Raw genomic sequence first — 24,892 nt, 5'->3', positions numbered from 1 at the left:
TGCCATGATTGGCGTGAAGTGTATAACAGCACATGACCTTAAGAGAGATCTTTTAACAGGTTTTTCCGCAGGCTGAAGGGTGCTGCGTATGAGATGCAAAGGCTATGGGTTTTTCCACAATTGTTGCAATTAATAGATTGCATGGCCATGGACCTATTCACCTCATTAGGGAGGATAATAAAGGCAGGTTTCAATTTTACAGGCCTCGGGCTTGTTCTTTGCTGTTCTTCAGTTTTGTCAAGGACACAGACTGAGACGATGTACCTTGTTTAGTGTTTCTTTTCCCGAGTGCCTTCCATTTTTTGGCACCACTGATGTTGTCTTCGGGCTGCCTTTGTTCCCCCATTGCTATTTTCCTTTATGGTTCTTTCCCTTCATAGTACTCAACCTCATCTTCCTTCACTGCTGCTGTATTAGATGTGACAACACATGTGCTTTTGTTGACGATGTTACCGAGTGAATGGGAGTGTGGGCAACTAAGGTCAAGGGCAGTGAGGGTAAAGGAGAAGGAGAAGGAGAAGGAGAAGGAGAAGGAGAAGGAGAAGGAGAAGGAGAAGGAGAAGGAGAAGGAGGGAAATAGTACCAAGAAGCAATAGGCAAGGGAATAAGCAACACATTGAAACAATGTGAATTTGAAGAGCAATTCAAGTTGAATAATTTCACTTTTTTGTTAAATAATGAAATGCCGGTTCTCATATATTTATAGAAGTGTTGTGGGTGCCAGATCAAAAGTTCCAGTACTCCATACTGGGGAGTCCTGTCACAAAAATATCCCTGACTTCCGCATTTTGGGGTGAATTTTTTCCCTTCCCCTGGAGAAATTCAGTGGAAATGATCAGCGCACTTCCTCTGCCCACCATAGCTGCCAAGTTTTCCCTTTTCTCACGAGGAAGCCTATTCAGCATAAGGGAAAATCCCTTAAAAAAAGGGATAACTTGGCAGCTATGCTGCCCACCAGAGTGTTTAGAGAGGCCATTTTTGCTGACCACTCTAAAAGATCCTGCTTGTGTGGCAATGTCCCTCCTTCCCGTGTAATAAAGACACAAGACACGGTAAATGAGTTTAATTGGGTGGTTAAGGCCACATCTTTATTGATTGCGAACGTTGAGCGGAATTGGCTTAGGCGTTGGAACCTATCAGACTATATCCGACTCCAACCCGTGTGTTGGAGCCCGTGAGAAGTTGACCACCAGTAAGGAGCCCAGTGATGTACATCTACCGGAACTCCTCCTGTGGCCACCAAAGGGGCGTGCCCTACGGCCCTGGCATCTCCAAGCTCAGGACCAAGCCCCGCCCCCGGAATCCTTTAACGGAATTACTTCTCCAAATTTGGGCAGTTGCTGACGTAACCTGCCCCTCCCTGTCTCATTGTTATGCAAATTTCCAACGCCTAACCGCCTAACCTAAGTTGTGACAAATTGCTATGAGGTAGGCGAAAAACCCATTGCAGCTAACCCCCAATGGGAAAAATCCTACCAGGCCCCATGGCCAACCAGGGAGACCAACTGACATCCATAGCAGCGTCCCCTACCTAAGGGGTGGGCGGGCGGGTGAATCGTTCGCTCCGGCGAACAGGGGGTCAAAGAGGCAGAGTTCCCGCCTGCTTTAAACTCGAAGCCCCCCCCCCCCGACCGACCTGATTGGTCGGTCCGGGTGTGATGCAGGCGGGAACCTTCCATCGTGCAGGGGCTGAGCTGGCAGCCCCTGCGCAATGGTTCAGTCGGGAAGCCCACAACCCCACCTCCGTAGCAGGAGCAGAAGTGACTTTCTGCTACCCATCTCTTGCTTCCTGCACCATGGAAGCCTCCAGCTCTGCCATTTCGCTGTCCTCTACTGCACTTTCCCCAGTTTCTTCAGTAATGTGAGCTATGTATTGTGGGGAAAGTTCTGTCTCCACCACCTCGTTCCTTGTTCCTTCCTTTGATGTCCAGTCTTACCTGCCTGCATTGTTCATATCGAGGGCACTGTTTCACCTGCAGCAAGGCAATCATCATCGCCTTAATCAGCATTTCTAATGAAGCTCAAGCTCCTCTTCAGTACTCTAGCCCTTCAAAGCATTGCTTAGTACAAATGCTGGTTAACCGCAGGGTTTTGATGTTCTCATTTTTATGCCCTTGCACTTTCTCCTGACCACCACATTGTTGCACACACAAGCAAGTAGCTCGCTTTCATCAAAAGGCTCCGGAATCATATTCAGTCAGTCGATTTGGCTCAGCAAGCTGTCATTCAAAAGCCCTTAGCGTGATGTTGGCAATGCTTGTGCGGTTTAATTTGAGGAATGTTGAACATGAAGCTTGGGGTTCTGATTCTGGCAAGATGCCCAAGGTGATGAGGTGAGGTGTGGCAAGACAAGTTATCACAGTAAAAAAAATTACAAAAATTGCACTGAACAGCCAAGGGAAGCATCCAGTTATGCCAACCCAAAGTGGCAGGAAACTGTCACATGAATCCTCCCAGCCAATCAGGAGTCTAGGGAGGCAATGCTAATACTTCCCTGCTATTCTCACCTCCGCCAGCAGGGGGTTAGTGCTAATGTGCAGCCACTATATCGTAGAGGAGACCCTAGATCAAATCCTGCTATCAAACAAAAGAAGTGTTTAAGACCAACCCATGATTAGTGATTGGTTGATTTGGGGTCTTTTTTAAAGGATTGTGCTATTTTAGGGACTCAGTTTGTGAGGGAGGGGTCTGTATTCAGTTGTGGGGCATCAGAGTTTTAGGGGGCAAATCAAGAGGGGTATTAGAGTTTTTTAGGGGTTAATTATGTATAGGCGGGATGGGTAGCGAGTCGATATGCATTTTTTTGGATAGTAGGCTGATGGCTGTTGTAAGTTTGATATAGATTTTCAATTTCATTGTTCTGCATGGGACAATGACAATAAAGATTATCGTATCGTTTCGTATGGTATGTACCTTATGTTCTTTTACTTGATGTTTTAACGTGTTCTTAATAATATAAATCGGAATAGAAATGAAATTAATAATAATAATATATTTATCTATTTGATTTTGTTGTAAACAGACCTGTTGCTTGTGCAAAGGGCAGTATGTATTCTAAATAAGTAAATACAAATGGAAATGGGGAGGGGTGTTGGGGGAGATGACTGGTCCTCCATATGGCCGTAGCCATTCTGTGTCACCTGCCCAACCCTGGTTAGAGTTGGAAGAGGTTCCATGGCTGAAGTGAAGGGTGGTGCTCATTAGGACTGGTAGGGTGGAATTCAGGGAGGTTGACAGTGAAGTGAAGCCAGAGCAAACTGCTAGCCAGTGATAGGCAGAGCCTATCTTCTTTTTGTCCCCAACCTCCTCCCTTCTGGCCCTTCTGCTTGCTATTTCTGCCTGTTCACCTATCCTCTCTGAGCATGCAAGCAGTGACAAGGGTTGTGTCATCTGTTCCAGGCAGTTCTACAAATTGAGGTAGGTGGGAGAGTAAAGGAATGGGATTCTGGGAGAGAATCAAGGAGTGGGTAGACCCACTGGGGGGTATTTTGCTCAAAGGGGACCCCACAAAATCCAGAGGTGGTTCTGTGTTGCCTTCCTGTTCACCACAAGTTTGAGTTTTTGAGAAGTTCTTGAGCAAAACCCAGTAGCTCCAGAAGGAGGTAGGAGGAGACAGAGAAGAATGAATGGGTAAGCTGATAACTGAGAACGTGACTGGAGGATATCCATTAAGCTCCCTTTGAAGACTGGACTCTGTTTCTGTGGGTGAAAGGGTAGATAAGAAAAAGATGTAGAAGAAAAAGATTCCAAGCCAAAAAAAACCCAAGTCTCAAATGTCATTACAAGAAAATTCTTGGAATGTAACTAAAAGAGCAAAACTGCAAGGTGAGCTGGAAGCTAAAAAGCTGAAATAACGCCTTTGTTTTCTGGGAAATAGCCTGGCTAAATTCCTTATCTGCAGCCCTTCTTCTTCTTTCTTCTTCTTTGGCGATCACTAGTAGCCAATTAAGATTGTCTTCCATAAACACGATTTTAACAAAGGGTCCGTAAGTGACTGTGGAGGCCAATTCTGGATCCACACATCCTTCCACAGTGGGGACATTGGTTTCCAGGCGGGAGTTGATCACGGTGTGGATTTGCCAAGTGCGCCTTCCTCTTAGCACGTTTCTCCCTTGCATCCTGAGATCGAGTTTCTTCAAAGCCCATGACACCTTTGGTAAAGGCTGTTCTCCAACTGGAGCGCTCGCAGGCCAGTGTTTCCCAGTTGTCAGTGTTTATACTACATTTTTTAAGATTTGCCTTGAAACAGTCTTTAAACCTCTTTTGTTGACCACCAGCATTACGCTTTCCATTTTTAAGTTCGGAATAGAGTAGTTGCTTTGGAAGACGATCATCAGGCTAAACCTGTGTAAAAATGCTTGACTTCTTTAGAGGAACCAACCTAAACTGGGGGCCCCTCTGCTGGGTTTTCTACCTGCTCCTTTCAGCACAGGTCCTGCTATCCAAATGCTCAGTATATGAAAATTCACTTATCCAAACACGAGCAATTAGTACTCAAATCTCACTATACACAGTGCAGATTCAGATACCCAAACATCCAGACCTGCATGTAGTACTGTAAACAGATTGTCGGCCTTAAACAAGTCTTACTTTTTTGTGTGTTTAGCTGGCCTACAGCTATCATTTCATCAAAACCATGGTGAGAGGGAGCAGGGAGGGAGAGGGAGAGATTGCACAAATATGAGAGCATTTCCCCCCCCCCCTTACTTCTTTGCCTTCTGCAAGGTTTCAGAGGGGTTTCCTGGGTTTCCCCGGGATCAAAATTCCTTGGTTGGGAATGCATTAAAAAAAATTCCAGTAGGAACCAATTGAAACCATCAAGTCATTATACAAACACTCACCTAACAATCAATTTCCTGAGAAATTGTGTTTGGATAGCAGGACCTGTGTATAAATTGCTTCAAATGAAGACAGATCTTTACACCCCCAAAATAATTCGTGAAGTCTGGTTTTTTTCTACAATAAAAAACACTGGCTCTTTCCCAATTTTATCCTTTCTCGTGGCATCCTACAATGATTACATTTTTGAGAACCCTGAATATACAACCATGACACGATCTCGTGTTTTATAGGGAATAAGGCTTTATTAGCTATTAGCAAGCAAAGCAGTTGACTGTAAAGGTCACTTAACTGTGTGCTTTTTCTTCCTTATGCAAAAGTTTCATGTAGATGCACACACATACATAACAGAAAATGTGTGTTGTTTTTGTTAATTTGGAAAACTTGCTGATAGCTTTTTTTTAATAAAAAAGGAAGGCAAACGGCAGAATGCATGGAGATTCTGTGATGTTAAACTCTCTCAGTTGTATCCACAGAACTATAATCTTGGGGAACTGATGATGGCAGGTTCTTTTCAATAGCTGGACTGTTTGAGCTGCTCACGAGAAGAGACAACCTTTCCATCTTCAACCTCCTCGACAATCATGCGGACTTGACGTGAGGTCTTTATCACTGCAAGAGAAGAGTTGGAGAGAGGGTTTATTTCCCCTTCAGACGTTTCCTAACTTCACCTGCTAACTTCATCTCAAAAACGGAATGATCAGGAGGTGGGAGGACCCGAGAAGCTTATATAGGGTCCTCAGCCAACTGGGAGGCTGAGCGGGGAGCCAATCAGACCTTGAGGGAACGAATAAGGAATGCTGGAAGGCTTCTGTTGCTTTCTAGGCCTGTGAGAAGAATGGTTAATGTTTCCATTTCCACATACAGAAGACCCCAGGAAGTTGCTCCTGATATTATTTCATAACTTGTCTCACACACCACTTGACTGTTTAAAAAAAACAAACACCTCAAAGCAGTTTGCAAAATATATGTAGTTGAGAGACAAAAGTAGAATGTCTTACAGGGATGGGGAACCTGTGGGTCACCTCCAAATGTTGCTGAACTCCTGTCAGCTTTGACCATTGGCCATCCTGACTGGGGCTGATGGGAGTTGGAGTCCAACAACATCTGGAAGAGCACCCACTCCCTGTCTGCGCCCTGTCAGAATAGCAGAGATGAGTACCTCATCTACTTTCCTCTTTATCTACTTGGAATTGTTGGGGAGAACAGGAATTGAGTGGGCTGGGGTGTCCTTAACAGTGCAATCCTAGGCATGTTTGCTCAGAGTTCAGTGAGTTCAGCGTGACTATGGCTGCACACACATTAATACCTTTGAAGCACATTTGAAGAACATTTTCCCCTCAAAGAATTCTGGGCGCTGTAGCTTGTTAAGTGGTTGCTAGGGATTGCATTTCTATGGGGGTAAACAAAAGTGCCCAGAACGTTTTGAGGGAAAGGATGATTTTCAAATGTGCTTTAAATGTATAATGTGTGCACAGCTTTACTCCCAGTAAGTGTGTTTAGGAAAGCATCCAGGGCCGGCCCTACAGCCAGGCTAGGTGGCGCAGGGAGCCACGGCGCCGGCCCGCCAGAGGGGCGCCGCGTAGCTGCGCCCACCCGCTCGCCCTCCGGCCACTCCGTCGTGCAGCAGCGCCCTTGGCAGCCCCACTGCGCTCGCCCGCCCATCACGCTGGGAAATGGGGCGGGGGGCCGGAGGGATCCATCACACCACGGCGCCAGGGTGCCAGAGGTGCTTAAGATGGCCCTGAAAGCATCGTAATGTTTTTCTGAACAACCTGAAATCTGCTTAGGATTCTGACCAAGGGAAATACAATCCAAGATAGTGATGTCGGTGAACAGCATTCTTTGATGTGCAGAGATATCTTCATCCTGACTCACTTAGCAGTGGCAGCAGCTAACATCACACAAGATGAAAGGTCTCAGTGTTCAGATTATCTCCTTACCATCTCCTTACCATTTGTGGTGGTCCTTCAGCTACTGTTTTTAGAAGGCTACTGGGTTTGGCTAAAAATGGGACAAGTCAGGGCCTCTTGAAAGGCTCTCCTATATTTCCCCCATAATCTGAGCACTGAACTTTTTTTTAGTGGGCATGCATTCTTACCATCTTTTCCAGACATAGCTGCATTGTACTGGGAACTGATGCTGTAAGAAAAGGAGGGAAGAAACATGGCCAAGTTAGAAATGCAGGCTGCTTTTCCTAGAATACATTATGAAATGCCAATGTGATAAAAGAAAAAAAAAGAAATCCTAAAAATGCCTCTTAAATGTGGAAACGGGGCCGTGTACCGATTACAGTCATATCTCGGTTTAAGTATGCTTCAGTTTAAGTACTTTCAGTTTAAGTACTCCACGGACCCGTCTGGAACGGATTAATCCACTTTCCATTACTTTCAATGGGAAAGTTCACTTCAGGTTAAGTACGGACCTCCGGAACCAATTACACTCATACTTCGGGTTAAGTACGCTTCAGGTTGAGTACTCCGCGGACCCGTCTGGAACGGATTAATCCACTTTCCATTACTTTCAATGGGAAGTTTGCTTCAGGTTAAGTACGCTTCAGTTTACACTCCAGTTTAAGTACTCTGCGGACCGTCTGGAACGGATTAATCCACTTTCCATTACTTTCAATGGGACAGTTCGCTTCAGGTTAAGTACGCTTCAGGTTAAGTACAGACTTCCGGAACCAATTGTGTACTTAAACTGAGGTACCACTGTATAGTGTTGTTTAGTTGGTTAGATAACCCAATAATTAATGGATCTATTAATGCCAGCATCACCAAAATCTGTATAAAATTGCTGTATAAAGATATTGAAGGAACCTCCCTGTTTTGCTCCATGTGAGCTGTTTTAGGACACCCTTCTTGCCATCCCTCCCCATCACAGCCCCTCTTTTACATACTGGGCTTCCTCTCCCTCCAGCAGGCGGCGGTAGGTGGCGATCTCCTGTTCCAGGCGGGTCTTGACATCGAGAAGGATCTTGTGGTCGTGGTTCTGGCGCTCCATGTCGCACCTCAGCTCAGCCAGCTGCTCCTCCACGCTGGTGATCATAACCTGGATCTGGGCGAGTTGGGAACCATAGCGAGACTCTGTATCTGCCAAGGTGGCTTCCAGTGCCGCTTTCTGGGGGAAGAGAATTGAGAGGAGGGTCACATTCATTGCTTTGAGAACTTTGGAAGATTATCAGGTATATAACATGACAGTATTGGGCTGCATGCTGGTTTCATGAAATATTTCAAGGAGGGATGGAGGGAAATTGAATCTGGTTTGCTCTTCTCAAACAAATATGCAAACCAAAACACAACTATTCTTCCAAATTTGCACTTCACCAGATTTTGTGGTGCAGCTTCCTAACCAAATAATATGCATATATTAGAGGAGGTTTCCATGAAATTCATTTTATGTTGAGGGATGTTGCTTGCCAAAAAAAAAGTCTATATAAAAATGTGTTTATCAGGAAGAATTCAGACAAAATTCTAAAAGCCCTGCACATTACTACTGAGATGTGGAGAACTGGATTTAAGATTGGAAAAATGAGAAAGTGACAGAAACCAACATGGTCAGATTTGTCAAATCAGGAATAACATCTAAAGTCCTTAGGTAAATTCAGATGTCCAATCAGCAAATACCTTTGGGTTACAGAGCCTGCTGGATCAGGCCAAAGGTCCCTCTAGCCCAGCATCCTGTTCTCACAGTTGCCAACCAGATGCATGTGGGAAGCCTGAAAGCAATCCACAAATGCTTATGCCATGATAAAAATTAGTCTTTAAGGTGCCACAAGACTCTAGGTCAGGGGTCCCCAGACTACGGCCCCCGGGCCGGATGCGGCCCAATTGGCCTCCCAATCCGGCCCGCGATGACCCCCGCCGCCCGATGCCGCCGCCCGCTCTTACATTTTAATCATCCCATATTAAACTTTTGCAGAGCCTCTAGGCCAGGCATCCCCAAACTTCGGCTCTCCAGATGTTTTGGACTACAATTCCCATCTTCCCCGACCACTGGTCCTGTTAGCTACGGATCATGGGAGTTGTAGGCCAAAACATCTGGAGGGCCGCAGTTTGGGGATGCCTGCTCTAGGCTATGAGACAAGAGCAGCAGGACGACTCGCTCCATCCCTTCTCAATGACCTCTGACTTTCTCACCCAAAGAACACAAAGACTGCAATCTGATACAGTATAGGCTGCACACTTCGCTGGAAGTAAGTCCTACTTAATTCAACGGTCTCAATAGACAAATACACAGTGGTACCTCTAGTTAAGAACTTAATTCGTTCTGGAGGTCCGTTCTTAACCTGAAACTGTTCTTAAAGTGAGGTACCACTTTAGCTAATGGGGCCTCCCGCTGGCCACGGCACCGCCGCACGATTTCTGTTCTCATCCCAAAGCAAAGTTCTTAACCCGAGGTACTGTTTCTTGGTTAGCGGAGTCTGTAACCTGAAGCGTCTGTAACCCAAGGTACCACTGTATAAGATTGCACCATTTGTCACCACCAACCTATCCCATTGAGTTCAATGGGATTCAAGCGCAGTTGACTTTTGAGCCCTGTGTGTCTCTGTTCTCTTAACTGCCTTGTGTTTTTTTTCCCTTGAGCTATTGAGGAGTTGCACTCTGTGTAAGGACACACTAAAGATATTGTCCAAAAGAGGGGAAGTGGGCATTGTTACGCAATGGCCAGAAACACACCGCAAATCATTCAAATGAGAAGGTCCTCCTTCTTGGACTGTGTCACCAAGATAGAGCCAAGGGGACTTTCAGAGACTCACCATCCTCCCCAGTGCCACCTGCCCCCTTACCGTGCTGAGTTGAGTCTGCAGCTCTATCTCCAAGCTTTGGACGCTCCGCCTCAGTTCTGTGATCTCCGACTTGCCGCTCTGCAGCTGCTCTGTATGGATGGCAACTTCGCGGTTCAGCTCTTCGGTCTGCAAGGAAAAGGAGAAGACGCGCTGCTCACATGAAACTCAGAGCACCGAGTATCCATTTGAGAACCTGTGGCACTCTTTTTTCCCCCCTCCATCCTGAGAGGAAGTCCCACCTTGCTGAAGAACCACTGCTCAGCATCCTTGCGGTTCTTCTCTGCCAGGGTCTCATACTGCTCACGCATCTCCGCCAGGATCTTGGTCAGGTCCACCCCAGGCGCAGCGTCCATTTCCACAGAGATCTCGCCACCCATCTGGCTTCGGAGGACAGTCATTTCCTGGAAAGAGAGGGAAAGGCGGAAAGTTTATTTGCTTTGTTTTTGTTTCTTTTTTTTGTCCTCTACTCTGGGTTAAGGAGGAAATTGCACACAGGTGAAGGTGATGGGTGGTTGGTGAAGGACCCTGTGTGAGAGGCAGGGAAGGGAAGTTCTCCCAGGGTGGGAGGCTGGGAGAAGAAAAGGAAGGTCCCAGGTGAGAGCTGAGAGGGTTCACCTTTTTCAGTATGGGACAAGAGTTAAGATCTACCTGTGAGAGATCTACCTATTTTTACTTTCTTTTTTTTAAAAAAATTGTTTAGATCAGTTTCTTTTTTATTGTAATGTATTCTGAACATTCTAAATAAAAAAATCTTATAAAAAAGAAAGAATGTTTATTTGCTTATCCATTCCAGCTATGACATGGGAGTCCAAAACCACATAGAAAAATGCCTTATGGCAGATTACAGTGGTGCCTCGCTTAACAAACGCCCCGTAAGACAAAATTTTCGCTTAAAGAAAGGATTTTTCTAGCGGAGGTTGCCTCGCTAGACAAATTCGTTTTACGAAAAATTCGTCTAGCGAATCGCGGTTTCCCATAGGAATGCCTATGGGCAAATTTTTTTAAAAAAAAATTCAATGCATTCCTATGGGATCCGCTAGACAAATTTTTCGTTATAAGAATAGACCCGTGGAACGAATTAAATTCGTCTAGTGAGGCACCACTGTAGCCTACTTGTCCAAGTTGTCCATATCTCCCAAAACAACTGGAAGCAGCTCTCCTGGGTTTAGCAGGGGACCTTTTGAATGCAAAGCATATACTCCACCACTGAATAGAACCATGGTCCTTTGAAGGCAGGCTCTGTCTTGGTGGCTAGCAAGCAGGCTTTGACCAGCTGCTCGACTGCTATGAATTAGATTTTCTGCGCACCATCACAAGCCACCCTAAATGTAGGTTTGTCCAGGCACTCCAAAGACCAGAACTTGAGCATGGCAGTACATGCACCTGACTGGTTGGTTATAGGACTGAAGCCAGCAAGCATAGGATGCTTTACTTGCCACTGGTTATGCGATAAAAGTTCGTGGCAGCTTTGCCTCTCACCTCTTCATGGTTCTTCCTGAGATAAGCCAGCTCCTCCTTCAGGTTCTCAATCTGCATCTCCAGGTCTGCCCTGGATAGTGTCAGCTCATCCAAGACTCTGCGCAGCCCATTGATGTCAGCCTCCACATTCATGCGCATGGCTTGCTCTGTCTCAAACCTGGAAGCAGAAAAAAGGACAGATTAAATTAAGATATCCCCTTTTCATATTTTTTGTTTTGTTTTCTTCCACGTAGTTTTGCTTGCTGTATTTTTCCATGTATTAGATGAGGTTTTTTGGCTCAAAAATCATGTCAAAAAACTGGGGTCGTCCTATACACGGATAGTGGCATGGGGGGAGCTGCCAGCCTGCTGGTTGGCTGGCATGCAACTCCCCCCCCCATGCCACTGTGGGAGGTGTGCACTGTGGGGAGCATTTCCTGCCTGCAGTGGCATGGGGGGAGAGGCTTCCCACTTTGCCAACCCCCAGCAATTGCCCTGCTGGGGGGGGATGGCGCATGTGCCATTCCCCCTTAAAAAAGCTCAACAATTTTGGGCCACCTCCCCTCATTTTCTTTAAATTTAGTCCCTCCCCCCCAAATAGCCTTATACATGGAAAACAACAGTATTTGCTTTATCAGACTAGTTGTTCATGACAGGCCTTTGGTTAAGTTTCCTGATATGTCAGATTATCCTATCCAACCTCGTTTATTGGCTTCCTGCTAATTACACCTTGCTTGTGTTCTGGACCAAACTCTGTGTTTCTAAACCTACTTTTCCTTTCATTGCTCCAACTTGTTTAGTTGCTTTTAGGTCTGCCTTGGAAGCTGTTGGCCTATTTGAATCCTAGCACCAGTGCTTAATATGGCTGGAGCAACTTCATCAGTCCAGGGAGCCATAGATTGGAGACCATTCTCCAAATGAAAAGCTTGTTCCACCTGCTCATAAAAAGGTAAAAGTAAAGGACCCCTGACAGTTAAGTCCAGTCGTGAATGACTCTGGGGTTGCGGCGCTCATCTCGCTTTACTGGCCGAGGGAGCCGGCGTTTGTCCGCAGACAGTTTTTCCGGGTCATGTGGCCAGCATGACTAATCCGTTTCTGGCAAAACCAGAGCAGCACACAGGAACGTCATTTACCTTCCCGCTGGAGCGGTACCTATTTATCTACTTGCACTTTGACATGCTTTCAAACTGCTAGGTGGGCAGGAGCAGGGACCGAGCAATTGGAGCTCACCTCGTCGCGGGGATTCAAACCACCGACCTTCTGATAGGCAAGCCCTAGGCTCAGTGGTTTAACCCACAGCGCCACCCACTCATGGTTCATACATATTCTGTGGAAGCAAAACTTACTTGGTTCTGAAGTCATCGGCAGCCAGGCGGGCATTGTCAATTTGCAGGACGATGGCAGCATTGTCAACAGTGGCAGCCAATATCTGGGGAAAGAACAAGTATTCTTAAAGAGAAGTCTTAAAGAGGCTTGTCCGAATTATGTACTCTCTTAAGTATGCAGGACAAGAGCAGGCATTAAGTGATGCCTAGGGTGGAAGTTAGAATGGCAGTTCATGGCACCAAGGTAACATGCATCAGGTTAGCCTGGATAGCTCAGTTGGCTGGAGTGTGGTGATAATGTCAAGGTTGCAAGTTCTATACACATATGGGACAGCTGTATATTCCTGTATTGCAGGGGGTTGGACTGGATGATCCTCAGGGTCCCGTCCAACTCTACAATTCTATGATTCTATGATCTATCCAACAGGCTTACTCTACCCATCACTGCCACTTGGTTGACCATATTAATAGTAATCCCTACTAATCCCTGTGGAACACCCTCCCATCAGAAGTCAAGGAAATAAACAACTATCTGACTTTTAGAAGACATGTTTGACATTTTATTGCATTATTATTATTATTATTATTATTATTATTATTATTATTATCCAAATGGATTATGATAAACATGAGGAAAATGGAAAGCAGCTTTTGCCAACCTGCAGCTTGCCAACTGTTTTGAACTACAACTCCCATCAGCCCTAGATAGCAGAGTCATGATGCCTGGAAATTGCCAGATTGGCAAAGTCTGCTGCCAAGCAAGGAAGGGACTTGTACTCTGATGTTGTTATCCATTGGCTGCTCCTCATTAGGTGCCATTTTCAAAGAAGGACATCAGTAGATCAAGCAATGGATAGAGATTTCTGGTGATCCATGAGCAAACACAGAAGCCTCACACAAGGCATAGATAGATGATGATAGATTAGATAGATAGTAGATAGATACAGTGGAACCTCGGTTTATGAAAACCTCGGTTTACGAATTTTCGGTTTACGAACGCCGCGGACCCATCTGGAACGGATTAATTAACTTTTCATTACTTTCAATGGGAAAGTTCGCTTCAGTTTATGAACGCTTCAGTTTAAGTACTCCGCGGATTGTCTGGAACAGATTTATCCACTTTCCATTACTTTCAATGGGAAAGTTCGCTTCAGTTTATGAACAGATTTCCAGAACCAATTGTGTTCATAAACCGAGGTACCACTGTAGATAGATAGATAGATAGATAGATAGATAGATAGATAGATAGATAGATAGATAGATAGATGATAGATAGATAGATAGATAGATAGATAGATAGATAGATAGATAGACAGACAGACACATACACACACACAAAAACATGTTCACAGTGCCCTTCAAATCAAATAATTACATTATTTCCTGAGCTGACTTCCCACCCTCAGTTGACTTCTCCCCAGTATTTTTCCTCAAACCTTTTCTACTGAATTATATCTTTTCTGCTGCATTACATCTTTTTTTACAAAAAAATTCCTCCTCTATTACAATTGTTTAGGTGAGGCATCTTTCAAACTCAGGCTGCATTCAGAAACTCATTTACACAAGGGTAAGTGCCACTGAACTGAACTCAATGGGGTGTACTTCTGAGTAGAAACTTATAGGATTGTGCTGTCAGTTCCTCATCTGTAAAATGCAGGTGGGCAGATAGAAAGGGGGCAGGATACTCATGCAGAAGAGGGGGTCTCAGCTGGTGTAGCTGGCATGGCAGCACAGAACTGCTGAAGTTCCACACATCATCTATTTTATTGCGCTTATATCCCACGTTTTTTTCCTCCAAGGAACTCAAGGTAGTGTACACGGTTCCCCTCTTCACTTAATCTCCACAACATCCCTGTGAGGTAGGTTTGGCTGAAAGGCAGTGACTGGTCCAAGCTTCATAGCCAAGTGGGGATTTGAACCCTGGTCTCCCAGGTCCTGGTCCAAGCCAGTATGCCACCCTGTCTTCCTACTCTCGTCACATTAAAGGTGCAGGATCCGCCTGCCTCCTTTTGCACCTGGCGAAACGCAGCTTACTTGACAGGGTTGTTGTGGGAGGTGCAATTGAGCAGGCTTGCATTTGTTTTATTTAGCCAGTTCGCTCTTCAAAGAGCTCTCCTAATCTCTCGTTTCGGTCCAGTGGAAAACCGTTGCTCCTGCGCCTTGTCATCGCCCTGTCACTGCGACGCTAGACAAAAGGGTGAGCTGCGTTAGAGAGCTCTCCTCTCCCTGCCCCCGGGCACTTCCAGCCTTTCCATGATCTGAGGGGCTTGGCAGAGGGAGCGCATACTTGGAGCGCAAGTCATATCCGCCGCACATCCACAAGCCCATGGTCCTGTCAGCACAGACATCACTCACGGCCCTTCTATTCCTTTTGGGTGCACCTGGAGTGGAACCACTGGTGCCCTGCAGCCATGCGCTCTAGCTGACACCTTTTTCTTGATCTTGTGGCTGTCATCCTCCTAGGGATTAGCTCAACTGGAAATTAATCCAGTTCCGTTCCTCCATCAGTCCACGCCCTTCGCTCTTAAAATAATTAGAGACCAAGGGTTTTAGAAACCGTGGGTCCACACCAGAGATGCAAAGCACACCCAACTTCCCCCAAGGAATCCTGGGAATCCTGGGAATTCATAGAATCATAGAGTTGGAAGAGACCACAAGGGCCATCCTGTGGTGCCCAGAACTGGACACAGTACTCCAGGTGAGGTCTGACCAGAGCAGAATACAGTGATATTATTACTTCCCTTGATTGTTAAGGGAACTAGGAATCATGGAGAAACTACAGTTCCCAGGATTCTTTGGGGAAAGCTATGTGCTTTAAATGTATGTTTGGTGTACTTTACATGTCAGGTGTGCACCTGTCTCACAGCCAGTTTTTCTAAAGCAGCTGAGCAGCACTTCAAGTACCTAATGGGTTGTTACATAGATGAGGGCGGAGGAGGAAGAGGAGGAGGAGGAGGAGGAGGAGGAGGAAGTTATCTGCTTCTTTAAAAGGAAGAACTAGATCTAATGGTTTTAAACCACAAGACCATAGATCTCAGTTGACCATTAAGAGAAACCTCTTGAAGTTACAAGCAGTTAGACTATGGTACTGTTTACCCAGGACAGGGATAGCCAACACTGTATCCTCTGGACATTGCTGGACTCCAGCTCCCATCAACTCCCCCACCCAGCCAGCATGGCCCATGGTCAGGATGATGGGAGTTGGTGTCCAACCACATCTGGAAGGTCACCTCATTGGTGCCCTGGACTTAGGGGTAGGTAGGCTTGAAGCAGAGGTCGGAGGAGAGTTGGGGATGCTCTAACTGGATTTCCTGCATCAAGAAGGGCATTGGTCTAGATGACCTACAAGACCTCTTCCAGCTCGGTCGTTCTGTGAACTTTCATCTCCCTGAAGGTTATATGGGGTTGTTTTTTTTAACCAGAATCTTAACCAAAAGGATTAGAGATGATGTGTTCTGGAGGAAACCTCTCGGCGGTTGGTTCATTTGACTTTACAGATGTCTCACTGGTGGACCAGAAATCAGGATGCCCTTCTTGCCCCTCCCCATGATAAGCAGGACCAGAATAAATTTTGGAAAAATGGGGAAGGGCCATAGCTCAGTGGGTAGAGCATCTGCTTTGCATGCAGAAGGTCCCAGGTTCAATCACCAGCATCTCCAGGTAGGGCTGTGAAAGACTCCCCAGCAAAATCCTATAGAGTGTCAAGGCCAGTCAGTGAGCTAGATGGACCAATGGTCTGACTTGGTACAAGGCATCTTCCTACATTCCTCTGTGCCCTACATTTAGAGGGCTTATACCAAAATCTAACTTAGGCAACATATCTCAGTTGCACAACATAGCTTATGTTCAGGAGATCCACACCTCTGAATAAGAGTCCATTTGTACCCCTGAGATTATTTAAGCATGCACTAATTTTTTTTTAAAAAAAAAGTCGTGTGTAAATGAGAGAAGGATATATATGGAAACATGAGCATTATGTGGGGCAGACGACAGGATAAGGATTTGTTGCAGCTTCCTAAGAAGCATCCGGTTGATAACACACTTGGCCACCCTAATGTGTGGGAAGCCCTAAAATGTGAGCATTCTAAAGATCTGAACCCACACTTCCCACAGCAAGCACCAAACTCTCCATCGCACCCCAGTTTCATGCAGGAATCGCAGATAGCTGTTCTTCTTATGTGCAAGGCGAATGGTCGCAGCTGCATTGTCACAAGTCGTTCTGGGCTCTGTAACAGCTACACATGCATATGGGCTTAAGCCAGAAACCAGTGGGAAGGGTTCAAATGCCTTAATAGCCATAGTTACATAGTTCTCAATAGCCATGTTTAGGTTTGCAGTCCAGCAACCTGGGACGCCCTTACTGTTGCCTCCACAGCAACTCTGTTTTCAGCTACCTTACTCTTCTTTTCTTAACTGTTTTTGCACCATTGCATTGCTCTAGACCAGGCATCCCCAAACTGCGGCCCTCCAGATGTTTTGGCCTACAACTCCCATGATCCCTAGCTAACAGGACCAGTGGTCAGGGATGATGGGAATTGTAGTCCAAAACATCTGGAGGGCCGAAGTTTGCCTGCTCTAGACGACCCAACTCTAGCAATTCAGTGCTTTCAAAGGCTGTCTGGTTTGCCATTTACCTTGCTCCGCAGATCCTCGATGGTCCTGAAGTATGGGCTGTAGTCACGCTCTGGACCTGGCCCCTGCTTCTTGTACCACTCCTTGATCTTGATCTCCAGGTCGGTGTTGGCTTCCTCCAGCGCCCGCACCTTGTCCAGGTAGTTAGCCAGGCGGTCGTTCAGGTTCTGCATGGTCTCCTTCTCGCCCCCGGCCAGAAGGCCTTCGCCGCCACCAGCGACAAAGCTTCCACCATAGCCTCCACCATAGCCTCCACCAAACCCACCACCAAGGCTGCCGCTGCTGCAGAAGCTGCCCCCATAGCCACCCCCAAGGGCACTGCCCACCCCAGAGACATAGCGGGAGGAAGAGATGGAGACGCCACCAGCTCCGCCATGGATGCTCGGGGCTCTGTATCCCCCGCCCAGATGGACGGAGGAAAGCCGGGAGGAACCCCCAGCAAAGGAAGGCCCCTTCATCGAGGAGGAAGAGGTGTATTGCCTGAAGGTGGTGCTCATGGCTGCCAGGAAATGGAGAGAAATGTCCTCACTAGGTTCTAAAGGACTGAAGAGAGTTAGCAGCTCCTTGTCTGTATTCTCCTCTTATATCTGAGACGGAGGCGTTGCCACAAGGAGTGGCGGGGTGGGGTGGGGGGCTGCTCTCCTCTCTTTTCCATTCCCTGAAGCTTTCATCACCCCAGGCATCCAAGCCAACTTCCCAAACTATCCTTTTCCTCCCTGCGTTTATTCATGCCTATGCCGCATTCCAGAGGGCGGAGTTTTCTTTTTATTGAACTGTTTCTTCTTTTGTTTCCGAAAAGTAATCGTCAGCTGTTAACTCAGCCAGGGTGGCTCTTCCACCCAAGGCTATATCTTTTTTTTTATAAAAAAGGGTTTCTGTACCAGGAAAGCTATGGAATGCAAGTAAGAAAGAATAAAGTATTTGGGGACTCCGCCCTGATGCCTTTCTGAAAAGTCAGGGCAACCTGCCTTTCTCATGTTTTTCTTGGCTCCCTCTGCTGAGTCCTTCCTAAGCACCCATATCCTTCAGCACCTTCTGGAATGTGGAGTGTGTGGACTCTGTCTCTAAAGCAGTGTTCAGCCAAAGACTCTTAGGAGTGTGTAACCAATGACCAAGTGGAAGGATAGGTCTGCTGGCAAGAATTCGCTTGGCTGGGAACTGAAAATCTCAGGGCCAGACAGCAAACAAAGCTTATCTTCCTTGTTGCAGAGGTTTAGTTACATGCCAGGCATCAGCAGAGGACACCCCCCAAAACCTCTACTGCAGGGTTTTCCAGATTTGGGTCTCTAGTTGTTTTTGGACTACAACTCCCTTCATCCATAGCTAACAAGACCAGCGGTCAGGGATGATGGGAATTGTAGTCCAAAAACAGCTGGAGACCCAAATTTGGGAGACCCTGCTCTTGTGGATCATGATCATCATTTCTAACCCACCTTTTTTCCAAGGAGCTCACAGTACTTGTTTCTCCCCCTCCTCATATAAGACACACACCCCCAACAATCCTGCAAAGTTAGGGCTCCCAGGTGTGTGTTTGTCATTTGAAGGGAGTATAGAAAAGAATGGCTGGGAGGGTAAGGGTTAAGTACCCTCCCATCTGCCCTCCCTTTCTTGCAAATTGCGCCCCAGCCATGTAGGGATAGCAGAATCTGCCAATATTGGTTCTCTTGGTTTCTCATTTTTCCAGTCTTAATTTTTTGCAGCAATTACTGTATATATATTAGTGTGAATTTCATATGCAGTTTTGACTAATCTACACACTTTTATGCTCACTTTCCCCCAATAGCTGCATATTTGTGAACATAGGTTGGAGAACTACACCACAGACTTTGGATAAGTGCAAATTTTGAAAGATGGCTGCTTAGGTTCTTATATTAGTTCAGAAAGTGCAAATTTGATAAATTCAGTTTCAAATGTGAACTGCATTCTCCCCCTGCCATTTTGAGGTGACACCCTGCGACCTTCTAAATATTGCTGGACTACAACTTCCATCATCCCTGACCATTAGCCATGCTGGCTTTTTGGGGGGGGTAGAGTCCAACAACATCTGGAGAGCACAGGTTGCCCATTCCTTTTTAGCCCTGTCTGAGTTGTGGAACTCTGCATAAATCAATCCCCCACTGGTTCTGCAGATGCCACAGCATCCAGCATTAGCTTGGCCCAGATCAATAAATAGGTCTCAGCCCCAGTGAGCTTACAAACTAAATGCTAGGAGTGTGGAGAGAATAGGGAGAAATTAAATTGCACTGGTCTTATGTTTCTCTCTCTCTCTCTCTCTCTCTCTCTCTCTCTCTCTTTCTTTCTTTCTTTGTTTCGATACCAATTTATTCCTGAGAGCCATTTCACACACTGCACTGCAGTAAGCCTACATTTGCAACCAAGTCATAGCTGCCAAGCATAGCTGCCAAGTATCCCGTATCCGCCGGGAAAACCCCTTTTTTCTTACCGTTTCCCGGCGGTCTCCCGTTTGGTAGAAAATCCCGGTATTGTCCCTTAAATTGGCTTCTGCCCGGCGGCCATTTTCTGGTGCCGCTTTGCCCTTCTATGGGCACCAGAAAATGGCGGCGGCGGCGGCGGAAGTCGCTTTTACGTGTTTCCGGTCATGCGCGGAAGCGACTTCCGGCGCCGGTGCCACCATTTTCTGGTGCCCATAGAAGGGCGAAGCGCCACCGGAAGTTGCGTCACGCAACTTCCGGTCATGCGTGCGCTGCCGATCCCGGATCTTTATGACCCGGACTTGGCAGCTATGCTGCCAAGTCTCCCGTTTTCCCCGGGAAACCCCCATTTTAAAGCCGTTTCCTGCTGTCATCCCGAATGGCGAAATATCCCGTAATTCCCCCGGATTTCTTCCGGTGCCGCTCTGCCCATGTCTGGGCACCGGAAATTGGGCAGCGCCGGCACCGGAAGTTGCTTCTACGCATGTCTGGACATGCGTAGAAGCGACTTCTGATGCCGGCGCTGCTGATCCCATATTTTTCTGACCGGGACTTGGCAGCTATGAAGCAAGTGTCCCCTAAACCAGAGGTTTTTAACCTTTTTGAGTCCACGGCTCCCTTGACCAACTACCTTCTTTCTGAGGCACCCCTGTGGGGTTCAGGGGCCCAGTTATGTCACCGCTTGCCTTCAGAGCCAGCAGCCCCTCGCCCCTTTTTAAACACCCTCCCTTGTGGAGTGTGTTCCCTCAGCTTCCTCTCTGCTCCCCTCTCCTTGAAATACTGAATGGCTTGGTTCATTTAAAATATGCACTGCACCGGAGGAGCCGCTTCCGCCCCATGGAGAACCCGGCGGCCGATGGTGGCACTGTCCCAGCTACATCCCCGGCGCCCCTCCCCTCCTCCAGATGATCCCCGCAAAAAGATGGTCTTGCAAACGCTGCGCCACTTTGAAGATTCCCCTATGGTCCTTTGCACAGGGGCATTTCCAGCTCTCTCCCATTTGGGGAATGTGGCCCCCCCACCCTTAACTCTCCCTCCCCTTAAGCTCCCTGGAGCAGCTGCAGCGCTAAAATACAACACCGGGATGTGGAGGGGTGGAGAAAACCTCAGCGAGCCTCATGGAGGAACCGAGCGCCAGATAGACGTGAAAGGAGGTGTCTTCTTCCCCACATTAAATGGGGGAAGTTGCAAGCAGCGGTAGGCAAAGGGGAGGGACTTCACCCAGCCCTCCACTGGGTGACTGACCCGGGCTCTGCTTCCCGGAGAAGCAGGAAATTGCCATTCAAAGGCAGCGGCAGCACTGGGGCGTTGCAGAAGCGCCCTCGGGAAACGTGCACGCAGAGGAGAGGCTGCAAAGCGCCGAGGTGCGACTATTGTGGGGTAGTCAAGGCGGCTTTGTTGGAGGCGCGGCAATCTGCACCCCGAGGAGTGTGCGGCGTTGGGCGGCTGGGCTGGGCTGGGCTGAGCGGGTGGGGTGCCACCCCTTGACGGAGGCAGCTCCACCACCGCTGCTGCTGCCGCCTCGCTTCAGGCACCACCGCTGGGAAAGGAGCAAAGCGGGTGAGGCGTGCGCGCGGGCAGCTCCATGTGCCTCCTCGATGCACCCCTCAATGCGCTCTTTCTGGGCAGGCGCCGTGGCACAGGGCACCACTGAGCCCAACGGGAAAGACACCCCTGCTCTCTATAATGGTATTGCTCCAAGTAAAGTCCCACCCCTCTATATTGTCCCTGTTCTATGTCACCCCTGTATCAGCTAATCTGGACTTTCTGCCTCTGAGCTGTCTGTTCTAATACCCTCAATGCCCCTTATCTTGGGAGAGGGAGAGTCAGGAATGCTTTCCAAGGACACTGAGTCTGTCAGCTGTCTCTCCCCTTGTGCTTCTTCTTCTTCCTACCGTTCCTCTCCCAATATTTCCCAGCTTCTCCGCTCTGCAGCCTCTGAACTATGTCCTTCTGCAAACCACTGTTCTAAATCTATACGGTCCTCCTGTTCTTGGGAAGTTTCAGGAGAAGGAGGGGGAGTTCCCATCATTCCTCTTCAGTCCAGCCCCTGACAATAAGTGAACTGCAGTGGCTATGATCTCTCACAAACAAATCTCAAGTTTGGTGCTATCCCAGTGGATATGAATGATGCTGCAAGCTGCTGCTTGTTGTGCAAATCCGCTGCTGAATTAGCCGCATCCAGTTATGTCATTCCATTGGAACGGCCAATTGCATGTACTCACAATGAAAGTACACATCATACCGTTGGATTGCTATGACTCTAACCGTGCTCCACCTTAAGCATCTATTTGCCAGCTCAGAGCTCTGCAAGAAGGTAAAGGGGAAAAACAGGGATGGGCAGCTGGGTCTATTTCAGGTCCGGGTCAGTTTCACATGTAATTCATTCATAAATCTCTTCCGTCCTGTTTCCACAGTAATCTGTGTATTTTGGGGTTTTTTTAAGAATGCCCATGGACATTCATGTTCAAACTCTAAATACATATTTTGTACTAAAAATACATTTAGACAGATATTCATGTATGCTTTTAAAAATATATTCTTATCCTTGAATATACAATTTGGTGCCTTTCCCTTTTTAAATTTTTTTTTATTTTTTTATTTTAAAAAACACACAACAATATTATTATACATTTTATACATTTTAAATTTCTAGACATCTAGGATTACTTAGATCCCTGGACTCACCCCCCCCCCGCCCCCAGTTTTTTTTCCTATTACATCTAATCAGAGGGGGGGTGCCACGAGCGGCGAGCGTTCCAGGGGAGCGGGGCAGCGATATCACCACCCCCCTCAGGGATGACACCCAAGGCAGCCTGCCCCCACCACCACCCCTTCCTCCGCCACTGCATCTAATTACATTTTTCTAATCCAATTTATCTCCTTTTTTACCTTAAATCGTATTACAAGTGTTGTAACAATCCTGCTAACATTTTTAAATATCTACAGTGGTCTTTAAGGTATTCTATATGTTTTTTCCACTCTTGGCTAAAAAAAAATATCATTTTTGTGTTTGGTGCGTTTTCCAAGCTGCGAACTGTATTGCAAAATTCAGCAAAGGGCAGAATAAACCGTGAAGTTAACTCCTTATTCAAAGAAACCAAAACACTGCTGGCCTAGTGATCACAGCAACTCTTCCAGTAGGCCTTGCACCAATGAGGCGGTTGCGAGGGCTGAAGGTCCCCGTCTTCCCTCTGCTCTCTAAAACTCCTCCTCCAGCAGCCTAAGGCTTCCTCGTCCTGTCTCTCTTTGGTCTGCGCTCTTCATTTTTCTGGGTGTTCTTTGAGACCAGGAGGAAGGGGAGCTGGCCACAGCAGGAGGGAGAGTTTCCCTGGCTTCTTCAGCAGCCTGACTTATTGCTGCCTCTTGGCCCCCTCCACTCCAGCCTCCACTTCTGTCTCTGAGCCTGGACTGCTCTCTCCCACAGACTCTTCCTGCTCACTAAGCCCTGTTACCTCTTCAGCTTCTGACACCGCCTCCCTGTGTAGGGACGTTTTTTAATGTTTGAAGTTCTGTTCTGTTTTTAATGTTCTGTTGAAAGCCTCCCAGAGTGGCTGGGGGAAACCCAGCCAGATGGGCGGGGTAGAAATAATAAATTATTATAGTATTGTTATAACATGACTTGTGAATTCAAAAGATATTTTGGTTAAATTAATATGATATAAAATGTGTGTAAAATTGCATAGAAATCATTAGAAATGATTGCCAAGTACTTGCAGGTGTATTACCGGTATATATTAATATTATGTTCTTGTTGTTGTTTTTATTTATTCAGCATTATTGACATATTTAGGGGCTAAAATTAAAACTCCTCACGCCCAAAAACACATTTTTAAGACCTCTCACTTAAGAAATTTGCAAAAATTAAGTCTCATCCTTGTCTTATACGCAAGCCAGACTGTTTACTCATCCAGACCAATATTGTGTACTCTGACTGGCAGCAGCTCAGTAGGGTCTAAGTCAGAGGTCTTTCTCATCTCTTGAACCTAACCTTTTAAAAAAACCTGGGGGTGCAAGAGACAGAATTCTGGGTTTTCTGTATGCAGAGCATGTGCTCTACAATTGAGCTGTGATCCCTTCAGACTGCAGGTGGAGGCTCACATGCTGGAGCACTCCTTGATACATAAATTATCTCCACATGGAAAACCAGGTACAGTCGTACCTTGGATCCCGAATGCCTTGACTCCCGAACAAATTAGCTCCCAGACAATCAAAACCTGGAAGTGAGTGTTCTGGTTTTCGAAGGATTTTCAGAAGCCGAATGTCCAGCGCAGCTTCCGCGGCTTCCGATTGGCTGCATGAGCTTCCTGCAGCCAATCAGAAGCCGTGCTTTGGTTTCCAAACATTTTGGAAGTCGAACAGACTTCCAGAATGCATTCCGTTCGACTTCCAAAGTACAACTGTATTGGGGAGATGGGTTGAACCTAACCTTCTCCCCCAATTGCTAGATTTTGATGTGCAGGGGCTATTTCCTTAAATTTAGTGGGTTGTTCCATCCTATGAGCTCCACCTCGTATGCCGTCTTAAGTGGTACAGGCCAGAAGCAGAAAGAACGATGCCCTGAGTGAAAAGTAGTCTTGAGGCCCAGGTACTCATTGTATTTCCATCAGACTGTTGGTGCGGCTCTAGATTGCCTTCAGCAAATGATTAATTTAAGCTCGAATAGGTGATGCATTTGGCTCAGCACGCGCTGTCATGAATTTCTCTATGAAATTCTCATGGATCCATTTCCTGTCTCAGCAAATCCCTGGAGAGTCCAGGAAGGGGGTGAGACATAGAAGAGGAAACCAGGAGGTGGGGAGCATTTGACCTATTTTGTGTGGGTACAGAGCAGGCAAGGTAGGGCAATTGCAGGCTTAAAGTGATTTTAAAGACGTTTGTGGAGGTTCAAAGAGTCATGGATTGGCCGGATGCAGAAGAGTAGTGGGAGGCACCAGGCAGGGAAGATTGTTAATCCCAGGGTCGTGTGTTTAAGCCCCATGTCGGGTGAAAGATTTCTGCATCGTAGGGGGTTGGACTAGATGACCCGGGGGTCCCTTCCAACTCTACAACTCTATGATTCTAAAACATTGTGGCTGCACGATGAAAAGGACATCTGGAGGGGCCCTAAGTCATGGTATTATGTGCAGTCTTCAAGATTCTGCACTAGAAGTCCTATTTCATCCCCCATGATTTGATCACACACACACACACACACACACACACACACACACTAAGGGCCGTGCAAGGTGTGTCAGAAACAGCATTCCCTTAAATGTCCTGCCAACTGTTTTACTGTCTTCAAAGGCAGGTCCTAACAATTCCGTCCCAGCAACCGCAACGAACATGTTTTGCAAACAGGCTGCCTCAAAGGGAGAGGAAAGACGACAACCCTGCAAGACATGGAAAGGCTTCCGCTTGTAAAAACATCCCCCAAC

At 46.9% G+C, this 24,892-nt stretch overlaps 1 protein-coding gene across 2 annotated transcripts in view; it reads right to left on the bottom strand.

The window, feature by feature from the left end:
• Nucleotides 1-5,043: 5,043 nt before the first annotated feature.
• The window catches only part of LOC118094884 (keratin, type I cytoskeletal 14), a 33,830-nt gene continuing 13,981 nt past the window's right edge, over nucleotides 5,044-24,892 (bottom strand). Inside the window, exons 1-8 of one of the 2 annotated variants that reach the window (XM_035135622.2) lie at nucleotides 17,046-17,706; nucleotides 12,433-12,515; nucleotides 11,108-11,264; nucleotides 9,868-10,029; nucleotides 9,629-9,754; nucleotides 7,739-7,959; nucleotides 6,941-6,981; nucleotides 5,044-5,451 (exon numbers count right to left, since the gene is read on the bottom strand). In XM_035135622.2, coding sequence (XP_034991513.1) covers nucleotides 5,354-5,451; nucleotides 6,941-6,981; nucleotides 7,739-7,959; nucleotides 9,629-9,754; nucleotides 9,868-10,029; nucleotides 11,108-11,264; nucleotides 12,433-12,515; nucleotides 17,046-17,540 — 1,383 coding nt within the window. In that variant the 5' untranslated portion in view covers nucleotides 17,541-17,706 and the 3' untranslated portion in view covers nucleotides 5,044-5,353. Of the gene's footprint in view, nucleotides 5,452-6,940; nucleotides 6,982-7,738; nucleotides 7,960-9,628; nucleotides 9,755-9,867; nucleotides 10,030-11,107; nucleotides 11,265-12,432; nucleotides 12,516-17,045; nucleotides 17,707-24,892 lie in introns of those variants that run through there. The other variant, XM_060281475.1, reaches the window with a different exon arrangement.

This window comes from Zootoca vivipara, chromosome 13 (genome assembly GCF_963506605.1).
Source record: "Zootoca vivipara chromosome 13, rZooViv1.1, whole genome shotgun sequence".
NCBI lineage: Eukaryota > Metazoa > Chordata > Lepidosauria > Squamata > Lacertidae > Zootoca > Zootoca vivipara.
Note: the sequence above shows the minus strand (reverse complement) of the source record. Positions and strands in the feature narration are given on the sequence as shown.